Source organism: Canis aureus, chromosome 10 (genome assembly GCF_053574225.1).
Source record: "Canis aureus isolate CA01 chromosome 10, VMU_Caureus_v.1.0, whole genome shotgun sequence".
NCBI lineage: Eukaryota > Metazoa > Chordata > Mammalia > Carnivora > Canidae > Canis > Canis aureus.
In genome coordinates, this window is record NC_135620.1 from 9,651,133 (window position 1) to 9,663,533 (window position 12,401).

At 39.5% G+C, this 12,401-nt stretch overlaps 1 protein-coding gene across 8 annotated transcripts in view; it reads left to right on the forward strand.

The window, feature by feature from the left end:
• DMXL1 (Dmx like 1) overlaps positions 1–12,401 on the forward strand; it is a 126,597-nt gene that overhangs the window by 42,702 nt on the left and 71,494 nt on the right. For all 8 annotated transcript variants that reach the window (XM_077911310.1, XM_077911305.1, XM_077911306.1 and 5 more), the window contains 4 exons: positions 50–734; positions 825–946; positions 3,358–3,447; positions 3,528–3,630. In XM_077911310.1, coding sequence (XP_077767436.1) covers positions 50–734; positions 825–946; positions 3,358–3,447; positions 3,528–3,630 — 1,000 coding nt within the window. The remainder of the gene's footprint in view (positions 1–49; positions 735–824; positions 947–3,357; positions 3,448–3,527; positions 3,631–12,401) is intronic.

The following is a 12,401-nucleotide window of genomic DNA, read 5'->3' on the forward strand; positions in this document are numbered from 1 at the left end:
CTACTTTGTATTGTTTCATATGTTCTAATGCTTGCTTTCTTAATTCCAGGTGTCCTTTGTTTCCAGAATTCCTGTAGCTTTTCCCACAGGTGATGCGAACTCTCTCTGTAAAAGCATAGTGATGTATGCCTGCACCAAGAACGTTGACTTGGCTATTCAACAAGGGAAACAAAAACCTTCTAGCCTCACACGGTCTACATCAATGCTAATCTCTTCTGGCCACAGTAAATCAACTAATAGTTTAAAATTAAGCATTTTTACTCCTAATGTTATGATGATTTCAAAGCATGCTGATGGCTCTCTGAATCAGTGGCTGGTCAGTTTTGCTGAAGAATCTGCTTTTTCTACAGTTCTCAGTATTTCTCATAAATCCAGATACTGTGGTCATCGCTTTCATCTTAATGATTTAGCTTGCCACTCAGTATTACCATTATTGCTGACAACATCACACCATAATGCACTAAGGACACCAGATGTTGATACCCAAAAGCAACCTTACGATCTTATAAATATTGAAGAATGTTCATTGGCACAACAGAATAAAAGCAGCGTTGACGTAACATTTCAGGATCCCAATGCTGTTTATAGTGAGCTTATTCTTTGGAGGGTTGATCCGGTTGGGCCATTGTCTTTTTCTGGAGGTGTTTCTGAGCTTGCCCGGATTAATTCTCTACATGTTTCTGCATTTTCCAATGTGGCGTGGCTGCCTACTCTTATACCCAGTTACTGTCTAGGTAAGCTTTCTGATTTTTATTTAAGAAATTAAGATTTTCTGACATCATTGTGTAAGGGTTAAATTTTATATGTTTGTAAATACTTTCTAGGTGCGTACTGCAACTCTCCTAGTGCATGCTTTGTAGCAAGTGATGGCCAGTATCTGAGATTATACGAAGCTGTTATTGATGCCAAGAAACTCCTGTATGAGCTTTCCAATCCTGAAATTTCTGTAAGTAAATGGCTTTTAAAATTAAGTGTATAGCATCATGTTTTTAGATACTTAATTTATACTTTTTGGGCATGTTCTAGAATTGTGGCATATAATTTATAATAAATAGATGTATATTTTCTAGTTATTTTTTTTCACATTTGCAATGTACCATTACAGTGATTCTGAGCTTCTTTAAAAAGAAACCATTTCTTTCATTCATTCCAAAAATAGAGTCTAGTGTCATACAATATGTGTTTCTCTAATGCTTCTTTGCTCAGACATAAATGAAGACCACTGGCAGTGTAAATGTGGAATTTATGTTGGTTCATCTGCAGTTTTTTTTTTTTTTAAGGCAGTGGGAGCTGAAGTAACAGTACAATTTTAATCTTAACCAAAAAAGAAAAAAGCTCTCAGCTTGGTTGCAGTACAGTTAGGAATCCTAACACCATTGCGAAGACTTTGTCTTATGACAAATGGCACTTCTTCCTTTGCACAGCTAATAACCACCCACCATCTGTATTGTCTTGGCACCTCCAGTAGGCCAGTATTTCCACTCTTAGTTTGGTATTTTTAAATATACTCTAAGGTAACCTTCAACCATACTGAGCTTCTTGTTTAGGGGATTCAGGCCATCTCCTCAGCTACTGGTTAATGTTTTTGATAACACTCTGGCTGTACAACTGCATAGGTGTCAGTGGTCTGCTTTGATCCTGTCTTTTCCCTAAGTTATTTTTAATGTGTGGTTTTTCAGAATGCAATGTTTTTCAAAACATATATAACAGTGTTATAGTAGAAATATGTATATTTATTGAGGGCCTTCTATTTTTCAGATATTATTTAAGTGCTGGGAATTTAGATGTGAAGAGTACAGACAAAAATCTAAGATTACATTCTAGTGAAGGGGGGTATAGAAAAAAAGGTAAAAATATATTAATAAATACTATCAAAAGAAACCTTGTTGCAGAAGGGACTGCCAAGTCAGGTGCTGGTCAGAAAAAGCCTCACAGAAAGGGTACCATTTGAGTAAGGAACTGAAGGAAATGAAGGAGCTAGCTATATGGATATTTAAAGGAAGAGTATTTTATGAAGAGAAACAGCCATTGCACAAATCCTGAGGTCAGAGCATGTTGGTTTGTAAAGGAGCAGCAAGGAGGACGTTGTGGCTGGAACAGAGTAAGTGAGGTGGAGTGTAGTCAGGGATAAGGTTAGAAAATTAGCCTGGCCAGATCTTACAAGCCATTCTGGGCCATTGTGGTAACTTTGGCTTTTACTGTGAATAACATAGAAACTGTAGGAGACAAGGACAGATTGATATGATCTCACTTAGGTTTTGAAAGGATCTGACTGCTCTATAGATTAGACATGGGAAGCAGAAGTGGCATCAGAGAGGCTAATGCAAGAATCTTTACAGTAGTCCAGGAGAGACTCAAAGGGATGTAGAACGGTAGCGGTAGCAAGTGGTAGTGATAAAGATGAGAAGAATTGGTCAAATCTGGATGTGGTACAAACATGGAACAGGCAGGATTGGACTGGATGTTGGGCTTGTATGAGAAAAAGAGGATGATGCCCTGTTTGTGTGTGAGCACAAAGACCTTGAGTTGAGTTAGGAAGAAAGCCTAAGAGGCTGATTTTTAAGGGCAGGAGGATTTGAGAGCCTGGTGTTGAACATGTTAATTTTGAGATGCCTGTTTAACACCCAACAGACCTAATATGCTCATCTTTATGCTCATAGTTTAGAGAGGGTCTGATCTGAGGATATAAAATAAGTAGCTGTCAGAATATGAATTTAAAGGTATGGAGCTGGATGAGATCACTGAAGGAAAGAAAGTAGAAGTGGTAGGATTGAACATTGGGGCATCCCATTGCTAAAAGTGGGGTGAATGTGGTATATAGTGGAATCCAAGTGAGGACAATTATTTCAAGAAGGGAGTGATAAGTAGAATCAAATGCTGCTCATAGATTAAGTGTGATGAAGATCGAATTTAGCAATGTGACCTTGACTAGAGCAGTCAGGATATTAAGTAGCTTGAGAAATCAGCATACATAAATGTAAATTTATGTAAATATCAACTTGTTTCTTTACCTCCATCTTTCTCACTTCAACATTAATGCCTAAAAATCATTAATTCTTACAACATTTCTGTGACATTGAAGTCAGTCTTTCACATTTATAGATGTAAAATATTCTTCTCTCTAATAATCACCACTCATTGCTTTTGCTCTTTACATTGAGCCATAACTCTTATTCATTCCTACATCATGAATAGTAAGGTAAAGTCCTAGAATGTTTATAACGAAAGAGACTTGTCAATTTATTTAGCCCCACTTGAACTTATGTATTATTTATCTACTATGCCTGAATTTTCATATTTATTATTTTTTAATTTAACTGTTTAATAAAGGAGATGTCCATTTTTTTTAAAAAACAGAAATATGTTGGTGAAGTGTTTAACATCGTAAGTCAACAGTCAACAGCCAGGCCTGGATGTATTATTGCGTTAGATCCCATTACCAAACTTGTAAGTATTATTTTTCTGGCCACTCAGCATTAGGTAAATAATATATAAATCAACTTATGTTGGTGTTTATTTACATTCAGCAAGGCAGAAAAACCCAGCTGCTTCATGTTTTTCAAGAAGATTTCATTTTGAATAACCTTGAGAAGAAAAGTCTGGGAAAAGACAGAATGTTATCTGATGCAGGTAAAAAATAGTCTTTTTATGTAATGAGAAATATGTAGAGTATGTTAAACAGTTAATAAAGATAAGTTAATATAATGTTTCATATCATCATATGTGAACTTAAAATTTTTCTATGTAGGTTTGTGATGTTATTTATATAAATATCAGTAGTTTTTTATTCTTAAACCAGGAAATAAACATGAAAAAAATTAAAGGGGTTTGTCAGTTATATCTTTTAAAAAGCATAAAAAGAGATGTTTTTTATTATTAATGTATGAGTACTCTTTGCATGGATAGGATCCTATACTAAAAATTAGGATAATATGGGGACACCTGACCCTTTAGAAATCTACACTTTTAAAACAGTAGCTTTTAAAACTTCAAGTTAAAATTTAAAGACAAGGTGTTTCAATTAATACTTTCATAAACATTTTTAAAAATTATATTAAACTCCTCCACTTAAAATTGTTATTTTGCATAGAGGAAAACAGAACAAAATGAAGATCAAAATTTTTTGGTCATCAGTTTCAAGTACAGAGCCAAACCAAACTTAGCAATCACTTTCCTGGTGAGAAAAAAAGAAAAATGACTTTCCTTATAAATGAACTATACAGTATAAATGAACTATACAGCCTCAGGCTTTTAAAAGTCCATTATTAAGCCCCAAGTAATACTATTTTTCTTCTGTATTTGCTCCAGATTATTTTTCTTACTTGTATATTGTTTCTTAATTCCAAGTTTTTCCAATTTTCTTTTCTTTTTTTAAAAAAATTTTCATGAGAGACACAGGGAGGCAGAGACATAGGCAGAGGGAGAAGCAGGCTCCATGCAGGGAGCCCAATGTGGGACTCCATCCCAGAACACCAGGATCATGCCCTGGGCCAAAGGCAGATACTCAACCACTGAGCCACACAGGCGTCCCATTCAGTTTTCTTTTCCTATGAGTTTTGCACTGTCATGTCAAATGTCTAATTTCTTACCACTGTTTCCACTTAGTCTGTGATTTTCCCTGAGAATTCATGAACTGTGCAAAAGCACAGTGCTTTGGTAAGCTCTGAATACAGTGATGGAAAGATACTGAGAAAGGAAAATAAAGATGTCAGGTACAAGATAAAGGGTTAGTTATATCAACAAAATGTCCTTTACTTTTCCTTTTTTATATTAAAATATTAAGAACAGAGACACCTGGATAGCTCAGCGGTTGAGCGTCTGCCTTTAGCGCAGGGCGTGATCCCAGAATCTGGGATCGAGTCCCACATCGGGCTCCCTGCGAGGAGCCCGCTTCTCTCTCTGCCTCTCTCTTTCTCTCTTTCTGTGTGTGTGTGTGTGTGTGTGTGTGTGTCTCTCATGAATAAATAAATAAAATCTTTAAAAAATAAATAAAATAAAATATTAAGAACATTAATATTTTTAACAATTCAAATCTCTAAGTTTTTTTCTTTTTTTTTTTTTTTTTAAATTTATTTATTCATGATAGTCACAGAGAGAGAGAGAGAGGCAGAGACACAGGCAGAGGGAGAAGCAGGCTCCATGCACCGGGAGCCCGACGTGGGATTCGATCCCGGGTCTCCAGGATCGCGCCCTGGGCCAAAGGCAGGCGCCGAACCGCTGCGCCACCCAGGGATCCCTCTAAGTTTTTTTCTTAAAGAAACTACTCTTTTATGCTTCAAGTTGAATTTTGTGATCTTAAATCTATTCTAGCATTATCTTTTCTAGGATTCAATTTTTAACTTATTTTTTTCTCTTTAAAACTAAATATTTTTCCTAGTTTTAATAATATTCTGGGAATTCTTACTGAGTTTTACTGAAAAACTATTATCTTCATTATCAATTTTCCAGAACATACCCAAAGTATAATGTGTTCATCTTACTTAGTTCTAATGTCAAGAAGAGAAGAACCATTTCTCAGCTACCTTCATTATTACATTCTTTCTTGTTAGTAAAATGATTAGAAATGGGTTGCTCTCTGATCTTTTTTTTCCTTCAGTCATAATCCCTTATCCTCTCCTTCCTCTTAACTCTTGTAACTTAAATGCTTAACTCACACAGAACATATTACCAAAGTCACCTTTTCATTTAGTATCTTAACACAGTATGACTTTAGATGTTTCTGGTTATTTTTCTGATTTTTATACGTCCTATGATTTCTATAGTTTTTATAATTTTTCTTTACATAATTTTGTACATAGTTAAGAGAACTTGGATTAAAGTCAGTCATTAAACCAAGTTCACTTTTTTTCAGCTAATAGTGAGTCACTGATTTTATATTTTATTTTATTTTTTTGATTTTATATTTGAGATGTAGCTTTTTAGTTTATTTTTATTTATTTATTTTTTTAAATAAATTTATTTTTTATTGGTGTTCAATTTACCAACATACAGAATAACACCCAGTGCTCATCCCGTCAAGTGCCCCCTCAGTGCCCGTCACCCAGTCACCCCCACCCCCTGCCCTCCTCCCCTTCCACCACCACTAGTTCGTTTCTCAGAGTTAGGAGTCTTTAAGTTCTGTCTCCCTTTCTGATATTTCCCACACATTTCTTCTCCCTTCCCTTATATTCCCTTTCACTATTATTTATATTCCCCAAATGAATGAGAACATACAATGTTTGTCCTTCTCCGATTGACTTACTTCACTCAGCATAATACCCTCCAGTTCCATCCACGTTGAAGCAAATGGTGCGTATTTGTCGTTTCTAATGGCTGAGTAATATTCCATTGTATACATAAACCACATCTTCTTTATCCATTCATCTTTCGATGGACACCAAGGCTCCTTCCACAGTTTGGCTATTGTGGATATTGCTGCTATAAACATTGGGGTACAGGTGTCCCGGCGTTTCATTGTATCTGTATCTTTGGGGTAAATCCCCAACAGTGGAATTGCTGGGTCGTAGGGCAGGTCTATTTTTAACTCTTTGAGGAACCTCCACACAGTTTTCCAGAGTGGCTGCACCAGTTCACATTCCCACCAACAGTGTAAGAGGGTTCCCTTTTCTCCCCGTCCTCTCCAACATCTGTGGTTTCCTGCCTTGTTAATTTTCCCCATTCTCACTGGTGTGAGGTGGTATCTCATTGTGGTTTTGATTTGTATTTCCCTGAAGGTCAGTGATGCGGAGCATTTTCTCATGTGCTTGTTGGCCATGTCTATGTCTTCCTCTGTGAGATTTCTGTTCATGTCTTTTGCCCATTGCATGATTGTATTGTTTGTTTCTTTGGTGTTGAGTTTAAGAAGTTCTTTATAGATCTTGGAAACTAGCCCTTTATCTGATAGGTCATTTGCAAATATCTTCTCCCATTCTGTAGGTTGTCTTTGAGTTTTGTTGACTGTATCCTTTGCTGTGCAAAAGCTTCTTATCTTGATGAAGTCCCAATAGTTCATTTTTGCTTTTGTTTCTTTTGCCTTCGTGGATGTATCTTGCAAGAAGTTACTGTGGCTGAGTTCAAAAGGGTGTTGCCTGTGTTCTCCTCTAGGATTTTGATGGAATCTTGTGTCACATTTAGATCTTTCACCATTTTGAGTTTATCTTTGTGTATGGTGAAAGAGAGTGGTCTAGTTTCATTCTTCTGCATGTGGATGTCCAATTTTCCCAGCAGCATTTATTGAAGAGACTGTCTTTCTTCCAATGGATAGTCTTTCCTCCTTTATCGAATATTAGTTGACCGTAAAGTTCAGGGTCCACTTCTGGGTTCTCTATTCTGTTCCATTGATCTATGTGTCTGTTTTTGTGCCAGTACCACCCTGTCTTGATGACCACAGCTTTGTAGTACAACCTGAAATCTGGCATTGTGATGCCCCCAGATATGGTTTTCTTTTTTAAAATTCCCCTGGCTGTTCGGGGTCTTTTCTGATTCCACACAAATCTTAAAATAATTTGTTCTAACTCTCTGAAGAAAGTCCATGGTATTTTGATAGGGATTGCATTAAATTTGTAAATTGCCCTGGGTAACATTGACATTTTCACAATATTAATTCTTCCAATCCATGAGCATGGAATATTTTTCCATCTCTGCGTCTTCCTAAATTTCTTTCAGAAGTGTTCTATAGTTTTTAGGGTATAGATCCTTTACCTCTTTGGTTAGGTTTATTCCTAGGTATCTTATGCTTTTGGGTGCAATTGTAAATGGGATTGACTCCTTAATTTCTCTTTCTTCAGTCTCATTGTTAGTGTATAGAAATGCCACTGACTTCTGGGCATTGATTTTGTATCCTGCCACGCTACCTAATTGCTGTATGAGTTCTAGCAGTCTTGGGGTGGAGGCTTTTGGGTTTTCTATGTAGAGTATCATGTCATCGGCGAAGAGGGAGAGTTTGACTTCTTCTTTGCCAATTTGAATGCCTTTAATGTCTTTTTGTTGTCTGATTGCCGAGGCTAGGACTTCCAGTACTATGTTGAATAGCAGTGGTGAGAGTGGACATCCCTGTCTTTTCCTGATCTTAGGGGAAAGGCTCCCAGTGCTTCCCCATTGAGAATGATATTTGCTGTGGGCTTTTTGTAGATGGCTTTTAAGATGTTGAGGAATGTTCCCTCTATCCCTACACTCTGAAGAGTTTTTTTTTTTTTTTTTTTCTTTTATGATAGTCACACAGAGAGAGAGAGAAGCAGAGGCATAGGCAGAGGGAGAAGCAGGCTCCATGCACCAGGAGCCCGACGTGGGATTCGATCCCGGGTCTCCAGGATCACGCCCCGGGCCAAAGGCAGGCGCTAAACCACTGCGCCACCCAGGGATCCCCTGAAGAGTTTTGATCAAGAATGGATGCTGTATTTTGTCAAATGCTTTCTCTGCATCTAATGAGAGGATTATATGGTTCTTGGTTTTTCTCTTGCTGATATGATGAATCACATTGATTGTTTTACGGGTGTTGAACCAGCCTTGTGTCCCGGGGATAAATCCTACTTGGTCATGGTGAATAATTTTCTTAATGTACTTTTGGATCCTATTGGCTAGTATCTTGTTGAGAATTTTTGCATCCATGTTCATCAGGGATATTGGTCTATAATTCTCCTTTTTGGTGGGATCTTTGGTTTTGGAATTAAGGTGATGCTGGCCTCATAGAACGAATTTGGAAGTACTCCATCTCTTTCTATCTTTCCAAACAGCTTTAGGAGAATAGGTATGGTTTCTTCTTTAAACGTTAGATAGAATTCCCCTGGGAAGCCATCTGGCCCTGGACTTTTGTGTCTTGGGAGGTTGTTGATGACTGCTTCAATTTCCTCCCTGGTTATTGGCCTGTTCAGGTTTTCTATTTCTTCCTGTTCCAGTTTTGGTAGTTTGTGGCTTTCCAGGAATACGTCCATTTCTTCTAGATTGCCTAATTTATTGGCGTATAGCTGTTCATAATATGTTTTTAAAATCGTTTGTATTTCCTTGGTGTTGGTAGTGATCTCTCCTTTCTCATTCATGATTTTCTTAATTTGAGTCTTCTCTCTCTTCTTTTTAATAAGGCTGGCTAATGGTTTATCTATCTTATTAATTCTTTCAAAGAACCAACTCCTGGTTTTGTTGATCTGTTCCACACTTCTTCTGGTCTCGATTTCGTTGAGTTCTGCTCAACTCTTTATTAACTCTCTTCTTCTGCTGGGTGTAGGATCTATTTGCTGTTTTTTCTTTAGCTCCTTTAGGTGTAAGGTTAGCTTTTGTATTTGAGTTCTTTCCAGTTTTTGAATGGATGCTTGTATTGCGATGTATTTCCCCCTCAGGACTGCTTTTGCTGCATCCCAAAGAGTTTGAAGGGTTGTATCTTCATTCTCATTAGTTTCCATGAATCTTTTTAATTCTTCCTTAATTTCCTGGTTGACCCTTTCATCTTTTAGCAGGATGGTCCTTAACCTCCACGTGTTTGAGGTCCTTCCAAACTTCTTGTTGTGATTTAGTTCTAATTTCAAGGCATTATGGTCTGAGAATATGCAGGGGACGATCCCAATCTTTTGGTATCGGTTCAGACCTGATTTGTGACCCAGTATATGGTCTATTCTGGAGAAAGTTCCATATGCACTTGAGAAGAATGTGTATTCAGTTGAGTTTGGATGTAAAGTTCTGTAGATATCTGTGAAATCCATCTGGTCCAGTGTATCATTTAAAGCTCTCGTTTCTTTGGAGATGTTGTGCTTAGAAGACCTATCGAGTATAGACAGAGGTAGATTGAAGTCACCAAGTATAAGTGTATTATTATCTAAGTATTTCTTCACTTTGGTTATTAATTGATATATTTGGCAGCTCCCACATTCGTGGCATATATATTGAGGATTGTTAAGTCCTCTTGTTGGCTAGATCCTTTAAGTATGAGATAGTGTCCCTCTTCATCTCTCACTACAGTCTTTGGGGTAAATTTTAGTTTATCTGATATAAGGATGGCTACCCCTGCTTTCTTTTGAGGACCATTCGAATGGTAAATGGTTCTCCAACCTTTTATTTTCAGGCTGTAGGTGTCCTTCTGTCTAAAATGAGTCTCTTGTAGACAGCAAATAGATGGGTCCTGCTTTTTTATCCAGTCTGAAACCCTGTCCCTTTGATGGGGTCATTAAGCCCGTTCACGTTCAGAGTTACTATTGAAAGGTATGAATTTAGTGTCACCATGATATCTATTCAGTCCTTGTTTTTGTGGATTGTTCCACTGAACAACTTCTTAAAGGGGAATTTTAAGAGTCCCTTTAAAATTTCTTGCAGAGCTGGTTTGGAGGTCACATATTCTTTCAGTTCCTGCCTGTCTTGGAAGCTCTTTATCTCTCCTTCCATTTTGAATGAGAGCCTTGCTGGATAAAGTATTCTTGGTTGCATGTTCTTCTCATTTAGGACCCTGAATATATCCTGCCAGCCCTTTCTGGCCTGCCAGGTCTCTGTGGAGAGGTCTGCTGTTACCCTAACACTCTTCCCCATAAAAGTCAGGGATTTCTTGTCTCTTGCTGCTTTAAGGATCTTCTCTTTATCTTTGGAATTTGCAAGCTTCACTATTAAATGTCGAGGTGTTGAACGGTTTTTATTGATTTTAGGAGGGGATCTTTCTATTTCCTGGATCTGAATGCCTGTTTCCCTTCCCAGATTAGGAAAGTTTTCAGCTAGAATTTGTTCAAATACATATTCTGGCCCTCTGTTCCTTTTGGCGCCCTCGGGAACCCCAATTAAACGTAGGTTTTTCTTCCTCAGGCTGTCGTTTATTTCCCTTAATCTGTCTTCATGGTCTTCTAATTGTTTGTCTCTTTTTTCCTCAGTTTCCCTCTTTGCCATCAACTTGTCTTTTATGTCACTCGTTCTTCCACCTCATTAACCCTGGTCTTAACCCTGGTCGTTAGGACTTTTAGTTTGGATTGTATCTCATTCAATTGATTTTTAATTTCTGCCTGATTGGATCTAAATTCTGCAGTCATGAAGTTTCTTGAGTCCTTTATGCTTTTTTCTAGAGCCACCAGTAGCTCTATAATAGTGCTTCTGAATTGGCTTTCTGACATTGAATTGTAATCCAGATTTTGTAACTCTGTGGCAGAGAGGACTGTTTCTGGTTCTTTCTTTTGAGGTGAGGTTTTCCTTCTAGTCATTTTGCTCAGTGCAGAGTGGCCCAAAACAAGTTGTATTGGGAAAAGGAGAAAAAGGAGAGAAAGAAGGAAAGAAAAGAGAAAAAGAAAAAAGGAAGAAAAAAAGAGAAGAAAAAGAGAAAGAGAAAGAAAGAAAGGGAAAAAAAGGGGTGGGGGAAGCAAACAAATCAAAAAGCAAAAACAAAAACAAAAACATGGGGGAGTATCTTCTGATTCTGCATACTTTAAGTCCCTTGACTTCCCCTGGAACTTGTCCATCTAGCTGGTCTTCTGGGGGAGGGGCCTGTTGTGCTGAGTCTCAGGTGTTAGCACTTGGGGGAGCTGCTCTGCCCCTGCCTGGTGCAGGGCTCAGTGGGGGTTGTTTACCTCGTGAGGCCCCAGGAGGAACAACCACGGTGGCAGAGGCAGCTCTGCAGCCCTGGAGTCAGCCCCCACAGTTACTACAGAGCTCTCCATCTGCAGGGCCTGGAGGCTCTGGGGCGGGGCCGCTGATCTGCTCAGCTTGGGGCAGGAGAGTCCTTGCGGTCCTGGGCCCTCCTGGCCTCTGCCTGTGGGGGTTGGGAGGGGAGGCCGGATCCTGGGCTCTGTCCCAGGGCCCAGTGCTCCTGGGCCTGCGCTGTTGGATTCGCTTTCCTGGTGGCTGCACAGTCTCCTCCGCGGGAGCCGCTGCCCGAGCCCGTCTGAGCTGCTTCTGGAGCCGTGCAGCCCCCTCCGCACGGAGCCTCTTCCTCTGACGGGAGCTGCCTTGGAGCTGCTCCCGCCCTGCAGCCCCCTCCACGCAGCGCCACCGCCCGAGCCCCTTCCGAGCTCCCGGGTCCAGCCGTGCACGCGCTGCAGCCCTTCAGGGAGCTCGGCGCACTCTCCCCGGGGGCGCAGGTGTCTCTTAACTGTTCCAGGGAGCCCGAGGGCATCCTCGCCCTCCTGCGGTCCTGCTCCAACTCCCTGGGAGGCCTTTCCACCCGGGAAGATTGGTGCAGCTCCTGCTTCTCCGGGTCGGGGCTCTACTGTCCTGGGGGCACTCACCACGGCTTTAGCCGGGCTCCTCACGGGGCCCCTCCCCCTTGGATGCCTTTTGTTTCTTTATTTCTTTTTTACCCCCCTGTCTGCCTACCTTGATAGAAGCGCAAACTCTTCTCACTGTAGCATTCCAGCTGCTGTCTCTTTAAATCTCAGGCCGAATTTATAGATTTTCAGGATGATTTTGAAGTTTATCTAGGTAATTTGGTGGGGACAGGTGATTTGTTGAACCTACTCTTCTGC